Genomic DNA, 25,217 nt, shown 5'->3' with positions numbered 1-25,217 from the left:
TCGTGTTCAGCTACCTAAAATTAGTCTAGAAAACAGTTTTTCTCGAAATTTCATTTTTCTTGTAAACTAGTGTCATAGATATCAGACTAGCTCATAGTTTTAGCAATACTCCCCTAGCGGACTGTTTGGAGTTCAAATTGCTGTAGTTTAGGTAAAAAGTAAATTACTCTCGATGCCCGGCTATCCAGAGTTTAGACACAAGAAAAACATAACTACATATCGTTTTGCTCTAAGTATTTGTAAACTCGGAGACTATTCATCACACCGCATAAATATATTCATTTCGTGGTCGCATTGCCTGCTTGTGGCGAGTCTTAGACCTATACCTGTCCTTCAATCCAACTCCGTAATACCTATGGAAGCGTCACCGAGTCGGTGGCCTTTCTTAAGTAAGCATTACATCAATATTTCCTACGCTATTCTAAGTAGCGGTGAAGATGGTCGTGGCCGTCAATCACGATGCTCATACTATTGGTATAATAAACTCAAAAGAGATGAAGTTCATTCTCGATCATTTATCTCACAAACAAGATGAGTTAAACTATCTGTAGACTATAGGTAACACGATAATCGTTAGTATGCACCCTACGAATAGTACCGTGCTTCACAACGCAACGCATATATTTGTGAATAGGTTAAATGTTTACCTGGACATAGCATGTTTAACCCTAGAACGTTGCATTTTCCGACCTGGGACCCTAACCATAATTCAATTTAGAGTTCTTAGTAAGTGTAGGAAAAGGTGGTATCAGTGGCGTAGTAAGAAATTTTTTCGGGGGGTGAATATGAATTTTTTTGTATATATATATATATGAAAAAATGTTCAAAAACATTCTGATCAGGAAAAAAATGTTCAAAACCAACAACTCAGGGAACAGATTTGGGTAGTCAAGGTAGTAAAGCTAGCTGTTAGTATAGAATTAATGCTCTTCCCCTACGAGGACAATCTGGGCGGCAAACTTCAGACTGTCTAATTTACTGAGCCCTTCAGTTCCCTTGTGCAATTCAGTACCACTTCCTCGTTGAGCTTCCGACTGGTCCGTGAACTACTCGGTCTAGTCCCCGACGATAGATCTAGTCTACTCCGACGAAAAGTTCCCCGGCGAGAGAAGTTCGAAAGCGAGCCAACCAGCCAGGTGCTGCGGTCAGTTCGGCGATTCCGGTAGAGTAGGGCATCCGGTTTGCTGGAGCCCCGGCGCGGCTGGTGGTGTATCGTCACGATCTACGCGGTCTCGTTCCCGGCGGTGAATCTGACAGTACGCTGACGGAGAGGTCCCAGGCGAAAGAAGTTCTCCCGATACCGATTCTTATTTGGTTTCAGTACTACAACTTCTTGAGCCCTGTGGCTCCGTGACCGGTGCCATTTAGCACCCCAACTCCTTTAAGCCCTTTAGTTCTCTTCTTGGGCCATTTAGCACTACTTCCTTGATGATCCATTCAGCTCCTCAACTTGTTCGCGAACAACTCGGTCTGTTCCCCAACGATGGACCTGACCTACTCCGACAGAGAATTCCCCGGCGAAAGAAGTTCTCCCGAGATCGAGCTAATCAGGTAGGTGCCGAGGTCAGTTCGGCGATTCTGGTGAAGCAGGGTGTCCGGTGTACTGGTGCGCCGATGACCCGTGACTAGTGGTGCCTCGTCGCTGTCTACTCAGTCTAGTCCCCAGCGGTGAATCTAGCTTACGCTACCAGAGAGTTCCCTGGCGAAAAAAGGTCTCCCAATATCGATTCTTCTTTGGTTTTCGCTAATTTTCTATCGGAACAACCGGTGGGGTGCCGTGGTCGGTCTGACGAATCCGCATGGAGCGTGACGTCCGGTTCGCTGGCGTTTCGACGACTCATACTCGCTGCTCTGTTGCAGTCTACTCGACTAGTCCTCGGAGGTTCGATATCCATTCCGTTGTAAGACGGTCATGATCTATATCAGCGGTTCTCAACCTTTTTTGTACCAATGACTCCTTAGATATCACACTGGGTTGCTGCGGACCCCCATAGGTAAACATCAATTTTGTATGCTATCAATATGTTATTTTCAATTTGTTAGGAAACATGACTTGTAATTTCAATATGCACTCGGAAAATATATTTTTCTTCGCGGTCTCCCAGCAATGACTTCGCGGCCCCCTAGGGGTCCGCGGACCCCAGGTTGAGAATCATTGATCTACATCATATCTCTGTTTACTGCGTTCCACGTCTTTACGTTGCTTGTCATTCTGTAGGCTACATTATCCGGGTTGATGACCGGTTCTCCCGTTTTAAGTAGCTGCCTGCACATCACTCCAAACCTCGGACATTCAAAGACTCTCCTCGGACATTCAAAGACTTCAAACCTCGGACATTCAAAGACGCTCCGGCGTCTCCTCGATGATCTCACACTCCAAGCACAGTGTTGACGTTGCGTACCCACACCGATGAAGATACTCCTTAAGCAGCCGTGGCCGGTAGGAGCTATGTCAGGTGGAAGGTCATCTCTCCGTGCTTTCTATTGACCCATGCCGATAGGTTTGGATGAGCCGGTAGGTCCACTTTCCTTTCTCCGTATTGTCCCATTCCTGCTGCCACGTCACCATCGAATCGATTCTCATCATCTTCCTCACGTTTCTGGCGTTTCATTGTTTGTAGCACTTGATATCCTCCGTCAGGGTAATGCAGATGGGGATCATCTCGGCGACAAAGCATACTGCCTCCGGTACGTACGACCAGCAGTCGAAGCATCCTGTTCAGCTTTTCGCGGTTTCATTGTCTCCGTCACCGACACCTCCATTTCTTCAAGTGTCTCACCGTTAGTGACACATCGTCCACGAAACCAACGATTTTCACTTTCCTGGGTAGCCGCAGTGTTAAGACCCCATCGTACATCCCATTCCAAAGTGTTGGACAGATAATGGAGCCCTGAGGAACGCCCGCTGTGACTCGCATTGCCTATTGCCCGTTTGTTCGTCTAGTACAGCAGTGCTCTACTCTGGTAGTAGCTCTTCAGGATCTGGCTTATTCTTTTATGCCACGCTGCGGCATTGGTCTATTCGAGGCTGGATGGCTCGGTGACTTCCTACACTTTGGCAGCAACATCAGTTTCTGCACCTTTCTCATTTCGGGGATTACCATCATCCAAAGACTTCAGCAGTAGCATCCTGAATATGTCCGAATATGCCAGGATCGCAGCTTTCAGCGCCACTCTTGGTATTCCATCCGGACAGGGGGTTTTCTTTGATTTTAGTCACATCGATGCTTCTTTGAGCTCGTCGTTAGTCACTTACCACTCGGCTGTGTTATCTCCTTCTTCTTCGCCGTACGGTGTCGGTGACAGGTAGTTGAATCGTGAGTCGGGAAGAGACCCTCAACGATTATCTTTAGCTTACCCGGGTATATTTCAGCTGGTGTCGACGGACCCTCATCTTCGTCATGACGACTCAGTACCCGTCCCCCATGGATTGGCGTTTATTTCTCAGCACAGCTACTTATGGCAATTGGCTTGCTAAGCTTGATCTCCCGTTTTAAAGAGTCCCTACCTTCTCGAAACGTCGCTTGCGCTCCTCACTCACTCTCCGATCTTACGATCTGAGCCCGCCTTCTGGATCGAAGACAAGCAGCGTGTAGCGTACTGAGCTACTCATTTAACCCGTAAGCTGTACGCCGTCTACTGCATGGCCCTAGTTTTCGTGACATTGTATCGTCACAAGCCGTCACAATCCTTCTTGTTAGATCAGCCGCATCAACGTACTTGATTCCGTTGTTCGCCGAAGTAACTCAACAAAGAGGTTTTCGTTAAAGGCTTTCGTCTTCCACTTTAGCTTGCGGCCCGTCCTTCTTCGTGCTGCAGCAGGGTTCCATTGGCCGATGCGGTAGCGAATCGCCTGGTGGTCTCTATGGGGATACTTCTCTCACACTCTCCAGTCCATGTTCGCCGTCAGTCAAGGACTACAGAATGTGGCGAAATTTCTCTCGGCACCAGGGTTGTTAATACGATACATTTTTCGCGATAATTTATCGGCGTTACTCGTTAACGATAATGTATCGTCATCGAAAACTCCGTTAACGATAATGTATCGTCGCCTTCATCGTCATCGTCGATAATTGTATCGTCGTATTCATCGTCATCGTCGGTTCATCGGTTATCGCGATACATTTTGCGTTACTTTCCCGTTTATTGGAGTTGAAGTTGATGCGGTTAACATTCAGTTGTTTAGAAATAAATACCTATTGAAGGACATGTTGTTGGCAGTTGAAAATCAATAGTTTTGGACATTTTCTATGGACAGCGGAGTCCGACGATGCGTCAAAGAGAATTTTTTTCAACTTTTCGGGAAAGTGTATTATACTGAAGGGAAAGTTGTTGGCAGTTGAAAATCAATAATTTTGGACATTTTCAATACGCAGAAGGGTACGACGATGTGTCAAAATGGAATTTTTTTAACTTTTCGAGTAAGTTGGTGCACAGAAGAGTCCCAGGTGCACAGTGCGACAAAAAGGTGATCAAAATTGTTTTGACCATGAAGAAAACAAATTTTAAGCTATTGTGTAATTAGTAATTTTTATCACGCAAAGACATATATTGAAAAAACTACTAAACCACTATTATTAGGCCATTCACAAATTATATTACATATTTAAGTGGTGTGGTGATTAACAGATATTATTATGATTTTAATTTAAACTAGAAGATTTTGAATATTAAAAATGAGAATATACATATTTCCGATGTATATTTTTTTCTAGTTGGGAAGCTTTTAGCCCCCTCCTCCGTTTCTTCTCTCCACTATGTAATAAGATGCTTCATGCTTCCTTCTTTTACCCTCAAATATGTAGTGTAATTTATGAACGGCCTCATAATAGAGTTTTAGTCGTTTTTGTCGTTCTTCTTTAGTCCCTCGACAAAGCCTCATAACCCGTTCTGATCATTTAGTAAAAATTTCCCTTAAAGAGGTCTTACAGTACAGTATTATTATTTTTGTATATTTTGCATCTCTAAGATAAGAAAAATATGCTAAAGAAGGAATTTACTCGAATTTGACTTGAACGTAGGATAGAGCCCACCAAACGATTTTGATAGTGTTTGTTACAGATTCGTATTGGTATTCGCCTGCGGAAATTAGCGGCTTCCATACCAAAATATTGATTTTTGGGCACTAAACCATTCGATAACTTCTAAGTTGTAAGAGATACAAATACACTTACATTACAAAAATTCTGTATTTTCTTATGCTGAACAAAATCATGGAACATTTTGAAATTCTACAAAATTACCAGGAAAAGTATTTTGAAATAAGCAATTTTGTGGGGGTATATCAAAGAAATCTTCACAAATGTATAATTAAATCGACAGATAGACACATAGTCTCTTCAGCGAAGTTAATACTTAAGATATTCTCAACAACTTTGCCAAAAAAGTTTTTTTTTATTTTCATAAATGACCAAACAAAAACTTGCTTCTCAGCTTTAGAGGGATTTATCACCCAACTAATACTTTCTAAATGCAAAAAATATAAATAAACTTTGCTGAATACACTATAACTAAAAAATGTTTTTCGCGGTTCAAAGAATTTCTTTCGCGTTTTTGCCATTTTAGAAACACTGTGCACTGATGGATTCTCATGTGAATTGAAAATGTCCAAAACTATCGATTTTCAACTGCCAACAACCTGCCCTTCAATATAAAAAGTTCGAGAAAAATTGAAAAAAATTCTATTTTGACGCACCGACGGTACATGTCCAAAACTATTGATTTTCACTTATTAATAACTTCTTCAATATAATAAACTTTCCCTAAAAGTTGAAAAATATCCATTTTGACACATCGTCGAACCCCCTGTGTATTGAAAATGTCCAAAACTATTGATTGTCAACTGCCAATAACTTTCCCTTCAATATAAAACACTCTCGAAAAGTTGATAAAAAATTCCATTTTGACACATCGTCGAACACCCCCCCCCCCCCTGTGCATAGAAAATGTCCAATACTATTGATTTTCAACTGCCAACACCATGTCCTTTAATAGTTATTTATTTCTAAACAATTGAAAATTAACCGCATCAACTTCAACTCCAATAAACGGGAAAGTAACGCAAAATGTATCGCGATAACCACCGATGAATTATCGACGATGACGATGAATCCGACGATACATTATCGTTAACGGAGTTTCCGATGACGTTGACGGGTGGTTAACGTTATCGACGATGACGATTAATTATCGATTAACAACCCTGCTCGGCACCGATATCCGTTTCGTGAACCAATAAGCTCCCAGCTCCTCGCTTCGCCGCGATCTACTTGTTATAGTCCTCGTCGGTTGAGCTAGCCTCCACACCGTGCCGTCAGGTAGGTGTCGAGTCTGCAGCCAATTTTCACTACAAGGAAATATTTTCACAAGATAACTTTTGCAAACGAAACTTTGAGAATTTCATTTAAAATTTTAGGCCTATTTTTGTTTAATATATTGATTTTTTTCAAAATTCTCCAAAATAATTGGGGGGGGGGGGGTTGAAACTGAAACGGTTGTTAAAGCTGATAGAGAGAATTTCCATAGACTGAGTTTAAAAACCACTTTCCCGTCATTCATCCGATGGTAGCCAGCGAGTGCTTCATTTGTTTTTATTATTAGTATGGGTTTAATTACATTTAAAATATTTTTGACATGTCAATTTTCAAAAAAATAATAAATTTAGAAATAACAAACCACCATCCACACTAAACCCACTTAGAATCCGGACACAGCGCCTCTAGTTTTCGGATTAGTAGTGTTTTGACAGCAATTTGTTTTGAGAAGTGCACTAATCGGTTCGAAATGTAGCCAAAAAATGCGATGGCTGCCGTAGTAGCGTCAGGAGGATCCGTCAGTGAACAAGTCACCGTTTGGCTACAGTACGCAGTGTTGTTCCTAACAAATTCACAGGCTTTTTTCGATTAATTTGCCCGGAAAGTGATGATCTGGCAAGGAATATGAAGCTACGGATTTAAAAAACTAAGTTTTTCATCAAAAACAAATCGATGCTCGAAACCGTAATAGCTAGTGTGCCTAGCGAAATGTATACTACCTTTTATTGAGGCAAAGGTTCAGTGGTACTTTGGTCAAATTTGATAAGCAGCCACTAAAACCGAATGGCGTTAGCTAAAAAAACTGGATAGATGATTCAGAACGCGAACGTAAGTACAATAAAATATTTTGTCATTTCGTGAATTACGGTTTGTGGAATTCTGTCATACTGGCAATTACGTTAACGACAAAATTCATATTTTTTTGGTGTGTATATTACAAAAATGCCACTGAGAAAAGAAAATTAATTAGAATTCATGTCTCGATGATTTCTTTTCTCTCTAAGCGAATAATAATTATTATTCTGTTTGAGCATTTTCGGGAGTCCACGAAATGTTTGAACCCCAACAACACTCTAATCAACTACAATAATCTTACGACAATGTTCAATCCATCATTTACTGGAAACTGTCTGGATCTGTACGGGAGATTACACATATTCTCGAACGGGGATAGCGCCAGAAATAGAAAAAAAGTCCATATGTGTTTGTTATCTGAATTCATCATAAACATGTTATCTTATGATAAAGTAAAACAAACAATTTCAAATGTTGTAATAGTAAGCTGTCTTCAATTGTGAAACTGTAGAAGTGCAGATAAAATGCGATTGCAACATCCCGTGATGTCAAAAATGGTGTTAAGTGGAATCCTTGACCGATTACTTAAAGAGGTGGCCTGGTGCACAAGGTCAAAAAAATCGATTTGCTTGTGTTGCACAAATCGATAGATAAACTACCTTCGAGTATACTACAAAATCGACAAAAATAACAAGAACCCAGAACTTGAAAATCAGTGGGCCAAAATCCATAGAAAAATTGATGAAAATAAAGAAATATGCTATGCGAACTAATTTTATCAGTGTAGGTTATTTGCCAGCAAGCCCAGTTTTGAAACATACTTATACCAGCCATAGGTGACACTGACTGATGGTGGAAACCCTTATCGAATCGACCACGAAGTCAGCTGCCTGGAGCGATTTCGTGAACCAGAACCGTTCGGTACAATTCACGCCGCGCGATACACTGACAAACGAATCGCAAGTAAAAAGCCAATGAATGGGCGCCCAGCGGCGCGGCTTGCGTCGTGGCGCGGTTAGCTGTGATCATGTCATACAGGCATTCGTACAAGATAAGCACACCGACGGCAAAGCGCGACCAATATACGATAAGCGGCATCCATCCGCGAGCGCTCGCGCTTAAAATAATTGTAATCGGAACCGTTCGAACGGGCGGTGGTGATACTATTTTGTTCCCGCGCTTACTTATCGGCATCAGTTGAACCAGTGAGACCAGGACGGTGGTAGTGAGTGTACTGCAGTTTACGGTGTACCAGTGATAGGAGATACGGCTGGTGCATTCCAGCTGGCACTTAGTGAGGTGTTCGACAAGTTAGCCATGGTCGTTGGCTGAGTTCAGAAATTTAATGAGTTCTGACGAGGAAACTAGCCGTCTGCTGCAGCTTCGCAAAAACCAAAAGCGTCGCCTCAAGAAGCTACAGGAGATCCAACACAGCCACAACATGCGACTGCTGGTGTCCGTTCTGATCGGTATGTGAGCGATAGGTTGCACAGGCTTCATTCTGAATTTTGTAGTTCACTTATTTCGTTACTTTTAGTTCACTGACAAGAATTAGGAAAATTTGTATGGAAATACAAATGAGTGAATGCAAAATTCCAGTCTTTCGAGGCATCCAAACTGAAAGCGGTTTAAGTTTTTTAATACTGAAGGTTTCACATTGCTTTGAGTTTGCTAACCAACGGCATTTAGTTTTGATGTCAAAATGTGTTTCGAAAATGTTTCGAAGTGAGATACAAAACGAAACAATACAATTAAAAAAAATGTAAAATCATCGAACCAGTTTTTAGCAACGAAAAATTTATTTATGATTATAGTACACTGAACTAAAATTTCTCGAAATTATAAGAGATAAATCATGTTCGATAGAAAAAATGAAACAAAATTTTCTTAGATCAGAAATTTAAAAAAAACAGATTTTATAAAAAATAATTTTTGAAATAATCTGAAAAAGTTTTTTTTTAAACCTTGCATTATTTACTCGAACTACTGAGCATCCAAATATGTTTAGCCTTATTGAGAAAAGTTATGAATTTTCGAATAAATCATGCGAAAAACTATAACTTGAATCAACTTGAAACAGGTGTAACTATTTCACTCAAATTTTCAACATTTTTTATAACTAGATTAAATTGATGACCGGTGACGGACAACATACCAACATCACAAAAATAACCAATTATTCAGCCTACAATCGATGGAATGCCTACAAATAGGCATCAACAGCTTTGTTTCGTTGTTAAGAACCATGATAATAATACTAAAGCCCTGAAAATGATGAAATGATCGTGTTTGAGCGCAACGAAAACTCGAATCGAGTGTCCCTATTGTTGCGCTACCATTTGACCCAATGCACAGTGGTCCAAAATGCAAATTTAGCAGGAATTTTGAAATTTTACCAAAACTACGCAACTTAGCCTCATTAAGTCTTTGGAGAAGTTTTCGTAGTTTGTGAGATCCTTCTTTTTGTTAAAACAACAGTCAGGGTGGTTCTAATTTTACCAAGATCAAAAAAATTTCTTTTTAACCATTTGAGCTAGAGCCGAACGACCTTCAGCGAAGTTGTAGAACAATAAATTTCAGAAAAGTTTGCTGAAGACATGTAAGCTCTGGCTGCCACACTTTTTTACAACATATTTAAAATCGAAGGTTACAACATATTTAAATTTTTACAACATATTTAGAATCGAAGGTTGGGGTGTTTCTTAGAAAATCTGTTTTATTCAAATAACTTTTTCGGTATTGATTTAAAACAGAAGTAGTCTTCAGACAGCTTTAAGATTGCTTCAAGGCGAATAATTTGTTTCGTGGCACCACATATCTAACTATTTTTGTCGAAAAGTTATGAGCACTTTGTCGCCATAAATAGTTTTTTGGAATAGCAATATAACTCATTGGGATAAATAAAAGATAATTCTTTTCAACTATAAATAAAGTCATGATTAGAGTTATAATTGAGCAAAAAATGGCGAATGCGATATTTTTTTATATATCATAAAATTGAAATAAAATGATCTATTTTTGATATATTGAGTGCTAATATCTTTTGAACGATAGAAGCTAGAGTTTAAATGTGTTAGAAGAAAATGTTCGTCTTTAAAAGCTTCGAAAACATCAGAAGGATAGGTTGGAAAAATGAAAACTGAAAAAGTTATAGTAAAAAATTGGTTTTTCATGAATTGACCTTTTGTAATACGTTTAAATTACGTTCATGGTGAACAAAATTGAAAATATAGTTCCGTTTTCATGATAAAATATTGCACTTTACAATAATTTTCTATTATTTTAAATAGTGGGTAGGGTGGTTCGAAATTTATTAAAATCAGGAAATTAACTTTTTAATGGTTCGAGATAGAGTTTCGCTGTCATTGAAGAAAATAAAATTTAACAAAAACTTTGTTGAAGACCTTGAATCGCTTGTCGTGTATTTTTCATTTTATAAGAAATTTACCAAAAAAAAGAGTGTTGCTTAAAAATGGTTTTCTTTGTATAACTTTTGCAGTTTTGATTTTTCATTAAGATCACTTTGGAAATACTTTCAGATATTTTGAAGGAGAACAATTTGTCTTAACATTTAACTACTCCCGTTAAAAAGTTATATATACTTTTTACTAAAAATAACTTATTGAGTAAATATTGCAAGATATAAAAAATATCGTATTTGTCATTTTTTGGTGATCTATGCTACAAAGTATTTTTTTCATATTGCAGCAACGGTATTTAATGTTAAGTGTCCGAATCGAACATTATCTATTTAAACTATTTATTTAAAAACCTGTTTTAATCCACCTAGTGGTGCAATTGTGTCTTTCTCATTTGTCCAAACTACGATTCCATGGCTGGGTATGTTCAATACAATGGTGGAAATGTATATTACATATTCAGTACGATTTGCACATACATACAATGGATCGACAGCCACGATCTTGAGATGCTATGTGTCGATACTGAAACATCGCTTAAAACCAGCGGCAAATCAAGGAAGAGGATCCGGGGGTCCGGACCCTGCCAAATATATTCAACTTGTTAAGAAATTTTAAACTAGTTTCAATTTTAAAGTAGCAACCCCTCACTGGATACTCCTACCTACGCCTAAAAAAGTAAAAAAATCGCGAGCCGGGATTAGGTTGACGATTTTTAGAGTGATTGCATAACCTTTCTATATGAGAAAGGCAAAAAGGTGCCAAAGTCCAAAAAAGTCAATTCTCGCCAAAAAAAATTTTTTGTCGAAATTACATCAAATCTCGGCGTTTCATGCATTTTAAAGACATTTGGCATCAAAAATACAAATTCAATTTGGAAATTTTCCCCTACTCCTTTGCTGTGTGGTCACACTCTTCAACCGGTAATTCCGGAATCAGAAGTCCAATCAACAAAAAATTCAATAGCAGCCGATAGGAAGGTTGTACCTTTCAGTTGAGACCAGGTTTGCACAAATTGGTCCTGCCATCTCTGAGAAACAGAGGTGACATTTTTTCCACATACACACATACGCACACACACATACATACACAAACAGACATTTTCCGATCTCGACGAGCTCAGTCGAATGGCATATAACATTCGGCCCTCCGGGCTGGGATTGGGTTGACGATTTTTAGAGTGATTGCATAACCTTTCTATATGAGAAAGGCAAAAAGTTATGTTTTTTATATAAAAATCTCATAACTTCAAAACGAAAAAAGTTTAGTAGTTGGTGTTTTAAAGCAAATTACGCGCTCTAAAATAAGCTTCAAGTTGTCCAAAGAATACTTTAGTGTAAAATAAAAACTACAAAAATTATAGAAATAAAACCGTTTTTTTAAGAAACATCCTAAAGCTTACATTTGGATTTCTCGTGCAATGGAAAGTGTTAAAACTAGAGCTTGCATGTCTTCAGCAAATTTGTCCAAAATGTGATGCTTCACAACTTAATCAAAGACTAATCTATCTCGAACCGTTAAAAAGTTCAATTTTAAATATTGCTAAAATTAGATTGTTAGTCGACGCGATTCTATCCGAGTGTTATGTTCAAAACAATATGCCATCGCAGTGGTTTAAAATGCAATATTCAAGCGCACTGTAATAAGCAGCTTCATCTTTTCATCTGTTTAAACAAAAAGAAAGTACAACAACTTTGCCAAACATATTGTAAGGCTAAGTCATTTAATTTTAGCAAAAAATCAAAATTCTTGCTAAATTCACATTCTGGATCATTGTGTAATGCGTTGAACAAAGATAGCGTACGCTGCTCTAACCAACGGCTACAAATGGTGTTAATAAAACATGACGAAAATAGGCTCATCCCCCTATATGGACATATGTATGCATGTATGTATGTATAAATATTTTGTTTTATTCAGATTAGATTGCTGAGATATTGGTTGAAGCAATCTTGACCAAACTAACTTGAACGATTACTTTTTATTTTGGCTTTTGGTATTTAGTTCGAATGACATTCGGGCATATCACCACAAAGCTCATAGCTTTACGACGAATTCTAGATTGTTGAAATCCCTTCATTATCAGTAGAGATATTGAATTGCATGATTTTCTCTGTTATTTTCCAATGGCTAGATAACAGATCGATCTATGAAGCCACTGTTATTTTGCTCTTATATATTGTCACGTCGTCTTGACTAAATATGACTTATCTTTAATTATCGTTTGCAATGTAATTTGGAATATTTAGAAGATCAGTTTGCTTCCAACAACAAAGGACAACGGTCACAATACCATGATACTCAGCATACTATCTACCCTACCTACCTAAACCATGACGAAGCGAACGATTACGAAAAATTATTTTAGGCGATCACAAGACTATATAGTAAGCTGTCAAAACGAATCACACTATTTCTTCTTATTCTTGGTTTGTCGTCTAACACGAAACATTTTGTTATCGCACCAGGTAAAATCTCTTGTTGCTTTTATATCAAACTTCACATCGTTTAAAAATTGTACCTTTGTGTATATTACAAAAAAAACACATGTTGGAAAATGCTGTCAGCTGTTTGGTGAAAGTTACGCTAGTATTCGTGTCATTTCTTCTAGTATATTACTATCTATCCGCAGACAGACGCTGTAATTAGGGTTCGCAGTACCGACCCTTTTTGGCGAGAACCGGTACTACGGTACTGAAGCCCTCAGTACCGGTAGTACCGGTAAAGTACCGGTACTCGAATATTTTTTTAAAAAAATCGAAAAAAGCTTCAAACTGAAATTGAATGCTCAAATTGATGATCTTATTCTCAGATGATTGATTTGTGCTGATCAAAAAACATGTTTATTGTTTTTAATTGCTTCGGAATGGCAAGACTTATTTCACAGAATATATTTTTCATATAGGGCACCTTCTTTTATTTCGAAATCTAGGCCACTTTGAAATCAATAACTGCTAAGTGGTGCGACTTTCGTCGATTTGAACAGATGGCAAATGTATGAAACCCTATTAACAACAGTAAATCAAAGCGAGAATGGCAGTAAATCCGAGCAGATTAATCGCATTTCCTCTCTTGCTTTTCTGAAAATTGGCTCCGACCTTTATGTCGTTTGCCTACTATTCTCAAATGCATATCAAGGGTCCTTGCTTTCCTGTAAACTAAGGAGTTTTGCTGAATTTTCCGATCACCAATAATTACAAATCGCCCCATTTGAAGCAGTTCACCAAGTCTAAAACTGTTAGCTACTAAATCGCTGTTCGTTCTTTTATAGATAAAGGTTTAAGAGCAAACCAAATACAGACATGACTTAGACCATAGTCTTATTACGCGCCACCCAGTGAATAATGGAAACCAATCAGAATGTCGCTAATAAAACTTTAACTTCTAGAATTATTATGATGATGGCCCCACCTCATTCCCACACAAAGGTGTTATCTCAACGATTTATCTAGAAGGCAAATTAATATAATTAAATGTTAACTTGCAGACCGATATTTTTAAACAGATCCCCCTGCAGAGTTAACATATTTGTCATAAAAAATTGTATAGTACCGAAAATACCGGTACTGGCTTTTGTTCAGTACCGGTATTACGGTACCAAAAATGGGTCGGTATTCCCGGGATTTTCGGTACCGGTATTACCGGTACCACAACCCTAGCTGTAATAGATCACGAACATAGCCCCGATGTTTTTTCGTTCCTCAAGTATCGCTTCACCATATACCCTTTTCTTCCATAAAAATACACGCGGGTTACACCAAAAACATTGTCCCCAAAATCGTAAATAAAGTTCTTTAAATTTTGGAATAATTACGTTATTACGTTACGAAAACATGATCATTAAGAAAAATTAAGTGTTTTATAATTATGTTCAATTCCTCTGTACTTTTATTAGTGGAGATATTTATTTTTGTATTAAGAACTTCAGTAACTGTTCCCCCAAATCGTTAGCTGTACGCGAACTAGTTCACAACTCTATGAACATTATTCATTACCCGAAGGCTGAATAGTAATTTTGTTTATAAATTTATGAAAATTGTTTGAAGTCTAACTATATAACTTAAACTGATTAATACTTTATTACATTTTGATCATGAGCTGGTTTTCGTGGTTCTAAATTGGTTCCCAAAATCAAAACCCCATATTCATTAAGACCAACTAGGTCAGATGGTTAATAAATGAAGTAAATAAATAAATAAATAAATAAATAAATAAATAAAATAGCCTGGATATTGTGAACTGTGCAGGAAATGTAGAATATTATTCAGGAATCTTGTCATCCCTTGTCATAATTCCTAATATAAGTCACAGTTCACCATTCGAGCTCATAAAAAAGTTCACAAAATCATTAAATATTTACGTGAATAAATATGTGAACTGGTTCATAATTCCTAGTACCATAGTTCCCAAAGCTGTAAAATATTTGTCATGGATTTGTAAACTGGTTCTTGATTCATAGTACACTTTTCACGATCCATCGTGCCTGGTTGCGATATTTAGAACACTTACCTCATCACGTTGTCTTTAAATTTTCTCGTGAAATATTTCACGAAATTACTAATATAATTCATGTAATTACTTTTGTTCCATGAAATATAATATAGTTATGTCCAGCTGCTAGCGACTAGTCATAGGTACAAGCAGAAGATATAAGAAAACTCGAATATCATTATAAGTTACGAAAACCGTAACTAAGATCCTGAAATCATGAGCACGACTAATATTATTCTTAAATAAAAATATATTAGTAAACTTATGGATCGAATATCACGATAATGTGAATGGAAATTACGAATATCTTGACCGAAATCATGTACATAATCACACATAATGACCATAAATCACACTACATAAAAATCATGAATAAAATGAATAAAATATTACGTTAACGTGAAGAGGAATTACGAAAAGCGCGTCTAATCTTCTGAAATCATGAACATATTTTAAATGTTGGCTCTTTTTAGTAGATATATAAGTAAGTAATAAAAACCAATGTATCCTCAGATTTTATTAATAATAATAATTATTATTATTAACCTATTATTGCCCAACATATTTTTCATGCGCATCACAAATTGAGTTTTTCGATCGGAAAAAAATGATGTGGTCATTCCAGAAAAATTATTATGTCCACAAAGTAGCTGATATAATAAGCAACAACTTGTGAAAATTTCAGATTGATCGATTAATTAGTTTCTGAGATATCGTGATCGCTGCGAATGAACTTTTCAACAAAATACAACTCCAGTTATAGTACATTCCGATCTTAATGAAATTTTGAGAAAATTTTCCTCAGCGTATGTAATTTCAGAAAAATTCGATTTTTTTCATCCTGACAAAAATATGTAACCCCTTAAGGGGAAAATTGAATAACAACAAAACGTAAACACCGGCTTAACTACTCTAACTTCTTTAAACGTTTTCTGCAAGAGTTTAGGGACCATATTAACTCATTGACAATGCCTGTTCTGCGTTATTGCTGGAGTAATACGAGTTATTCTTAGCACCTACTATATATAGTAGGTTGGGCAATAATGGGTTAACAAAAATCAAAACATACACATGCATACACACACAGACATTTGCCGAACTTGACGAACTGAATCGAAACAATACAATCTAAAAACATGTCGAATGGTATATGTCACTCGGGCCTCCGTTAAAAAGTCGGTTTTTAGAGCAATTGCAATACCTTCCGACAGTCCCAAAAACTTGATTTTTATCAAAAAATAAATAAAATAAAATCTCGACGTTTCATGCATTTTAAAGATGTTTGGCATCAAAAATATGAATTCTATTTCAGAAATTTCATAGAGTCTCCCCTTCGAAAAAAAAATTATAAGTTACGGCTTATATGAGAATTTCATATGTGACTGGACGGTTCAGTCTATATTTTCGGAACCATACAAGCGATCCATACGAAATTTTGACTTCTGTGGGGATAATATAGCTATCATTTGGGACTAAGTTTGTGAAAATCGGCCCAACCATTTCCGGGAAACTGATGTGAGTTTATTAATTTTGAAAGATGATGCATTTCCTGGGCACTTCCGGAACCGTCAGTGGCCTAGAACTGCAAATGTAAGTTGCATGTGAGACATTTTAGTGAAATTTTTACCTTTTTGGCATTCATCGAAATTTGCTTTGTGACCGCACGCCTCAACCCATAACTCCGGAAACGGAAGTCGGAGTAGGATGAAATTTAAAAGCTATTTACGGGGATAAAACATCTTTCATTTGAGACTAAGTTTGTCGAATCGGCCAAGCCATCTCCGAAAAAACCGATGTGACTGTTATTCTGAATTTGGATACTTCCGCCGGGGCTTCCGGAACCTCTTCGAATGGCTGTTAGTGACCTGTCTTTGAATGGCTGTTAGTGACCTAGTACTACAATTCCAAGCAGTTGGAATTTTTTCACCTTTATACATTCATTGCAGAAATAAAAGCGACATTTTCTGCATGATCGTATTCATCACCCTGTAATTCTGGAACCGGAAGTCGGATTTATTATAAATTCAATAGCAGCCGATAGGAACATTGTGCCTTTCATTTGAGTTTCTGAAATTCGGTTCAGCCATCTCTGAGAAAAGTGACTGAGATTGTGATCACATACGCACACACAGGCGCACATTCACACACACACACATACATTTGCCGAGCTCAACGAACTGAATCACTCGGCCCTCCGGGCGTCCGTTAAAAAGTCGGTATTGTATTCTGTATCACCACTGAATCACAATACACAAATAAGATTACCAGGTTTGTTTAGAAAATATAAAAAATATACCAAAACATGGTTGTCCCATCCATTTGGCTCAATGAAAATGCAAATCTTGAACAACGTTTTTCTCGACTTGCTGTTTTTCAATATGGGACTCTTATGCTTTTATGGGCAGTTCATTAAATGCGAGTATTACGTATTACATATTGCACAATGTTAATTTCAAAATCGAGATTCCAGGTGCCCCCGATATTTATTTCTGGCTTTTATTATGTTTAATGTTTCAATGATTCATTTTAGCGTATCCAAGTCATCTAAACATAATATATCAAAAAGTTAGAAATAAAATAGATATTTTGGAGCCACCCCAATCAACAGTCAATTTGATTTTTAGATTTTATTATGTCAAAAATAAAGCCAGTGCACCAAAATTACAGGAAACCATTTTATTCGAACTTTTAAAGAAGTATTCGAACTTATAAAGAAGTGTAGATTGACAGATTTTTGTATAGCTGGCGGCTGTGTTATGCAGTGTGTCTCCTACTCAATCCATTTTAATGTGATTTCAAAATATCATTTGCCAAGCACATATGAAGGTGAAACTAGAAACACAACTTGCTTGGTATTTAAAGCGTTACTCTGGGGTATTTCCTGGTTTAGAGGTAATAAAAATCGCATTATTTCAACTTCGTGTAGTTTGCATTAGGGTACAACACTTCATTTCTACTAATTCCTATTTTATCAGAACATGGCACGTAATCAAATAGCCAAATTTTCCTAAAATTGTGATAGAATTGTAATTGCAAAATAATGGGAACCGGGGAAACATTTATATTTTTTTGCTACTGGGGTTTATATTCTCCTCATCGCAATATTTGAGGTAGCTTGATTTTTTAACTATATTCGTGTCACCATAATCTATATGGTTTATGAATAACAAGTCGTAAAACTGTGTGTGGGAAAAAAACTAATTTGAATATGATGACTGTTCTGCAAAACCCATTGTTTGTATGGTCGAGTATGAAAAAACAATAATAATCATATTCGATGTTATACCAGGAAGCGGTTATTCCATTGTTGACCGAACCACATTAGAAATGGCTTGTTCAAAGAAGATAAACGTTCGATTATATGGTCGGCATAGGTACACATTTATGCGGTTGTCACCTATCGTTCCGTTCCGTAAGTGCCTCCAAAACCGGTGAAGCTAATTTTCATCAAAATTATCACTCATCATCAAATCAAACCTGCTATAAATTCATGGTTTCAATGCACAAAAATGTGTATAGACTGAAACATCCCATAGTAACCCATTTTCAAATTGTAAACAAATAGAATCGAAGAAAAACGTAACCAAGTTCGTTTGTTTACATACGTTCCATCCATTCATTCCGCGTGATAATTTTTAATCTGAATATACTACTTTATATTCAATTATGATACATTCAGAATTGAGGGGCGCGCTTCATAATTTCCGCGTTTAATCAAGGGTTAGAGAAAATGTTGAAGCTCTGATACTTATGCGGGGGCATTTTTCAGCCCAAAAAAGAGCAACGTATGCTATTTGATTCGATCATCAAGCATCAAAAGTTGTCGATTGTGATGAGAAAAGATCCATGTTTGCATGCTCTTCTCTCAATATGTAGAACATCATTTATTGACAAATGAAAAGTTCGTAATGTACTTGGATTTGATCGCCTACTACAAATCACCTGATTGATTAGGGGCCATTCATAAATTACGCAACGCAAAAATTGCCCGAAAGTGGCTTCTCCCTACTCGTATGTAATAAATTTCTTAAATTAAAAGGTATCATCACAAAATCAAGTTTTGTTTTTAAATTGATATAGAACTTCGCTCGGGTACTTCATAATCCCGTGCTGCCTCCAAAATGGATTCAAAAGACACGTTGTAAAAAGAACATACAATGTCGAAAAAAAATTCCCAACCCCTTTTCTTTTGCGAATAAGCCTTTCTGATGTGTTTGACAACATTGTGTAACAGAGTGGTAGTAGTCTTCCCCTGCTGACATGCATGTGGCAAAGAGTGCCCAGAAAAATTAAGAATTTTTGAAAACTCAATCGGCCCACCCCTGAGTCGATTTCTAGCCCCACCAGGAGTACTTGCTCCAAATTTGAAGCAAATCGGACAAGTCTAGCTATCAGACCAACGTGCCTGTAGTTTGTATGGGATTTTTCGACAATTTACATAGAGAAAAAGCACTAACTCGCATTTTCGCCGCTAGGTGGCACTGTATGCGTCGTATTATCTTTGAAAGTGAAAATAAGAAAGATAATTTATTTGCCCGCAAATTTGTCGAAGACTGCTAATCAATACGGTTTTGTTAAAGGAAGTTATTAAATTTTTAACGAAGTGATGTCTGAGTCAGTTTTGCATGGGGCCTAGCAGTGCATGGTTGTGTATAAGCAGAGCCTAAAATTCTCAAACCTATTAAATGAACGACGAAATTCAGAGAATTCATTTTCGTCCTTTCCCTGCCTCTTTCGTCGCTAACTGCATGAAAAAATAAAACAATAAAGGCGATGTCCCCTCCTCTCTCGATTCTATGAAAACGAGTAGCAGCAGCAGCGACTTTCGTTTTCCTATGACAATCCGAAGTTGCAATTTCGTTTTGATGCATGCTCAGTAATTTGCGACTCTTATTCATTAAATGAAATTAATGCAATGTGCATCTAATAATGCTACTAGAACATAGTTAAAATGAGAAATATGCACACCGATCAGGCTTCCGTCTTACAATACCATCATTAGCTCGCAAATCTACAGAATCGAGCATCGACAAATAAATATCATTGCTAGTGTATGTTCGTTTCCCCAGCAGTAAGTTCAATATCGAATGTACCAATATCATTCTGAATCTCAAAGCGAAAACGAGCGTGTGGAGAGAATAATGAAAACGCTCTGCTACATGCTTGTTTTGTCCTAGCCTGTTGTCTCATTTTCGATTTCGCAAAGTGCTAGTGGTATGGAAAGAAGCTTCGTTCTTTCGTCAGTTTCGCCTGATTTTGGCAAATGAAAAAAACATTTTCCGACTCTGTGTATAAGTACTCAATTCTCACCAACTATACATTTTTGTGAGATAATGGTTAGATTTAGCTGTATAGTATATTCACAAGAATTGTAGAACATAATAGGAGTTATGTTTTGGTTATAAAATTTTAGTTCCACCTGTGACCGCATAGAGGGCGCCAACACTAACTTTTCATAGAAGTGAGATAGAATATCAAGATGTTCGGAAGAGTTATTTAAAAATTCTTGATCTACAACTTTGTGGAAGATACCTAATCTCTATCTCTTTCCGTTGAAAAGTTAGTGCTGGCGCCCTCTATGCGGTAAAATGTGGAACTAATATTTTCTAACCAAAACATGACTCGTATTACTTACTATAAATCTTCTGAACTTATTATTGACCTAAACCTAACCATTATTACACAAAATGTTTAGTTCGTGCGTATCAAGTAGGGTAAGGTGGGGTAAATCCGACCTAGTAAATGGTTTTTGCTGCAAAATGCCCATTTTACATCAGATCAAGTCATTTCATATACCAAATTAAAAGTTAGACTCCTGGGCAACTTTCTATATATAGCATTTTATTCGGATCTTGGGAATATTTTGAGATACAAGCGTTTTACGAAAATGTTCATTTTTGCTGTTTTCAAAAATGGTGGGGTAAACCCGACCCCCTATGTTTTTGGTTGATTTAGTGCAGATATTACCCAAATTTTATGGTTTTTCAATGATAAATCAATGAATGTTGTGTAATTGAATTATAACATGAAGAAAATGGAGTTCAATGTCAATCTTAGAATGCTAAAATCACGAGCAGTAGCACGTAATGATATTCCCATTTGCATCGGAGCAATTGCTTGACGAATACTATAATCATCACGTTTTTGTGTCTTTCGTTTGTAATTATGAACCATTTTTCATAAAAATAATATAAAATAACAATAAAAATATATTTCAATTTGATAAATAAACATTTTCTTAGCAAAAAAGCGGTTGGATTTACCCCATTATTTTGAGGTCGGATTTGCCCCATCGCGTCATTTTTCATTACGATGCAATTAAAAAAAAGTTATGAAAAAGGTTGAACCAAATTCATCTACGCACTTTGTAGGACTTTAATCAAAGAATTTAAATCCACTTACATTTTTTATGCAATCACTTTAACAATCAGAAATATCCTGTAGGCAATAATGCACAAAAGTCAAATCAAAAGTTGTAAAAACACACTTTTTGTCGTTTGAGCATCTTAATGTAGAATAATAAAATGCTGTCATGCCACCAGTATGATTATTTTCGATGCTCTACACGACACCATTGATATTAGTTCGCGTAGTGCTACTGATTTTCGATAACAGTGGGGGGTCGGGTTTACCCAACGGTCGGATTTGCCCCACCTTACCCTACTGATCCACATCCATGCACCGCTAGGCCCCATGCAAAACTGACTCAGACATCACTTCGTTAAAAGTTTAATAACTTCTTTTAACAAAGCCGGATTCCCTAGCAGTCTTCGAAAAAGTTGTAGACAATTAAATTATCTTTCTTACTTTCACTTACAGTGATAAAACGATGCACACAGTGCCACCTATCGGCAAAAATGCGAATTAGTGGGTTTTCTCCATATAAATTGTCGAAAAATCCCATACAAACTTCAGGCACGTTGGTCCAGTAGTTAGACTTGTCCGATTTACTTCAAATTTGGAGTAAGTACTCCTTGTGGGACTAGGAATCGACTCAGGTATGGGCCGATAGGGATCATTTTTACTGTCACTCTAATGTGGCATTGCATGATGCGGATGTTCTCCCAAGCTAACATCCCGAATGTAGTAGTCGATTAAATGTTCCAATGCGCAGTGGTCCGAATCCAGAATTTAGGATGACAAAAATATTTGTGATAAAAATACTAGTGCTAGAGCTCTCATGTCTTCGGAAAATTATTTTCGAAGCTAAAAGAGAATAATCAAAATCCTGCAATCTTTACTTAGCAAGATGGTAAACACGTCATATTTGTAACTTTAATGGTTTTACAGTTTATCGAGAATATAGCTCAACAAGAAGTCGCCATTTTGGATTTCAAAATGGCGCAAAGTATTCATTTTTATCATTTACTTGTTAATCTTGTTCCAATAATATCCATATTGAGAATATTGCTCAACCAACGATTTCAATAAAAATGTAAAACGATTTTTTTGCCTACTAAATTCCGAATAATGAACACTTTTTTACGACCTAATTCAATTCACAAACCCCCGGTTTGGTTCATAAATGGAGGTACCAGTGTATGATCCAGCCTAGCTCCAGTTTTTCTCGCAGTCCAAAAATTTTCAAAAACAGCCAACAAAATCGATACTGCAAATTCACATATGAGCGACTAGAATGGCTAACCAAACAACATAAAACCGCTAGCCGTAGTGCTGGGAAGGTTTTTTGCGGATCAGCCGGATTCAAATACGACATTGGAAACAACAATTCAGCGGACCCTTTGCCACACTCGATCTGCTTTATTTACGATTTTGTGTATCAATCTGAATTTGTCTAAGTTACACGTTTTACGTTCAAACGATAGAAATATATGCAAAGATTACCTCTGAGATTTTCTCATAGAATATACTCGAGATTGTGGTCTATCGAATGCAAGGAGAAGAAATCATTTTTAATTGCTCCATTGCGATACCAACATTTGAAAAAATTGTGATTGTTTTTACTAAAAATTTAAAAAAGTTGCCTTCGTAAATAATAAGGCTGTAAAAGTTTTATAAAGACTACTGACGAAAAAAAATATTTAAAAAGTTAGAATGAAAAAATAGATTTTTACGGAGGGTATCCACACAAAATTCTAATAGCTTTATAACTAAAACCATTAAAGTTACAAATATGATGTATGTAGTAAAGTTGCTAAGAAAAGATTGCACTAAAATTTTGCTGAACACTTGATTGATCTTATCTTTTCTTATTTAAAAAAAAAAACACATCTTACAAACAATTAGGACCACCCTAATATCATCCATCTCAAAAGATACCTCAATTGACACATATTTTATTTTTCCCAAGTTCTAAAACTAGTAGTTCAGTTATAAATATTTTTGACATTCTAAATTCTAGATTTGGACCACCGTATAGTGATTTGATGAGGAAGAAAGTCAGACTAATCGGTATAATGTGCTTTGCCTCCTCATAGGTCATGTTGCTGCTAAACTGCCCGGAACCAATGGATAGGATGATAATATGAATAGAATGACAATAGGCCCATCACCCTTAATAAATTGAGCATCAAACATTTATCATTTGATTATTCCCCAATGAAGCTAAACCCCTCTCATAAATAAATTGTCAATACCTGTAAAACATATCGCCAACATATCGGAAACAGGATTCGGAAATCGGATATGCAGAGAGCCCATACTCGTGTTCGCTTGTCTGTGACGCAAGGGCAACATAGACAACGCATGGCCGGCCAGTAGTAGCACGTGGTCCGCATGCACTGCACAGGTAATGCTTCATTGTGCATCGCAGGCGTGCGTGTAAAGGAGTTGAACTTGTTAGTCACTCTAGTCAGCCGACTGGTATAGCGACTGTGGGCTGCGGTTGTGGATATTGAGCAAATATCACTTCGATAGCAATGAAATAATTATTGCTGAATTCAGTCAGGTTTTTCGTATATTTAATTTGACGTGGAATTTCAATATGTCACAACAGATGCTGTGCAGTAAACGTTTTTGATGAATAATTTTATTGTAGAGAGTGCATCCGTAACCTACAAGTTGTGTAAATTTTTTTACCCTCAAGATTAAAAAGAAAGAGACAAATTCGATGTTACGGATAATCTTTCAACACATTGAATTCAGATAGTCAATTTCCAAACAACCGTGTAATCAGTTCAAGTCTCATCTATCAAATTCAAATCAAATCAAACTTTATTCAGCAAAAAAGATCTCAGCTGTTGAAATCTCGCCAAAAGATGTAAAAAAGCGAAAGAAAAAATGGCGTAATTTGCCAAAAGATCTCTGAGCTGGCTGGCGATTCACTGATGATATTACTTAGAGAACTTGTGGAATAAAATAATAGCTAAACAAAAACATAATGTCTGCAGATGCGACTCTTTCCATTTAATAAGTAGGAGCACATCGGCTAAATTCTGTTTAGACCAAATTGAGCATCCAGCCGCTACGTTCGAAATAAAAGCTTTTTCCAATTGAAAAGTGATCTACTATTCCAACAGGAATACTATGGAAAATGGGTGTATTAGAATTCATATTTTGATGATAGCATCAAATTTAAATCTTATTGTGCTATCAGTTTTAGATTTTCTAAATATGACATCAAATTTTGATCTCAATTTGCTATCATTGTTTCTTTAAAGAATTTTCTATGTTTATATTGCTTTGGCAAAACATCAACGTGAATACATATTTTGTTATCAAAAAAATTCAACATCTCAATGAGCTTTCAATTTACTCTCACTGATAGCAGAATTAGTTTTCTGTTTGATGTCATAGGACAATTTTGCTGCACTCAATTTTGATCTTTTAACCGTTAAAACGACCAAAATGACAACAACCTGAGTAATCATTTGCCAAACATCACAACATCAAGTTTAGTTTTCAATTTGTTGTCAGACTCTGCTCGGGTTGCTTGTCGAATCCGGCCAGGACTTAACTATAGACATTTGTAAACTATAACGGAAGTAGTATGGATTTCTCAAAGCACCCTTGTCATTGCAGTTTCGAGTTCATCGTTTTGTTGGTGATGAGTCCGCAGTTTATTGGTTTTAAGTCGGAAGCTACAAATTCTGGGCCAGGTCATCGGTTTACGGGTGAATTCATCAACATAAATAAATTCAACTTTTTGTTGACATCATCCGATGCTGTGATCAGATCCAATTTTTGTCCGCAAATCTACCTGCAGTCCTGTCCTCTGTAATTTGTCATGAACTGAACT

The 25,217-nt window shown here is 36.9% G+C and overlaps 1 protein-coding gene across 3 annotated transcripts in view; it reads left to right on the top strand.

Annotated features, from left to right (window-relative positions):
- LOC131689637 (beta-glucuronidase) overlaps positions 1-25,217 on the top strand; it is a 70,333-nt gene that overhangs the window by 20,391 nt on the left and 24,725 nt on the right. The window contains exon 1 of one of the 3 annotated variants that reach the window (XM_058974868.1): positions 8,239-8,578. The exons of the other annotated variants lie outside the window; for them this stretch is intronic. Coding sequence (XP_058830851.1) covers positions 8,455-8,578 — 124 coding nt within the window. The 5' untranslated portion in view covers positions 8,239-8,454. Of the gene's footprint in view, positions 1-8,238; positions 8,579-25,217 lie in introns of those variants that run through there. 3 annotated transcript variants of the gene reach the window in all.

Source organism: Topomyia yanbarensis, chromosome 3 (assembly GCF_030247195.1).
Source record: "Topomyia yanbarensis strain Yona2022 chromosome 3, ASM3024719v1, whole genome shotgun sequence".
Taxonomy (NCBI): Eukaryota; Metazoa; Arthropoda; class Insecta; order Diptera; family Culicidae; genus Topomyia; species Topomyia yanbarensis.
The sequence above is the reverse complement of the archived record's forward strand: the minus strand, read 5'-3'. Positions and strand labels throughout refer to the sequence as shown.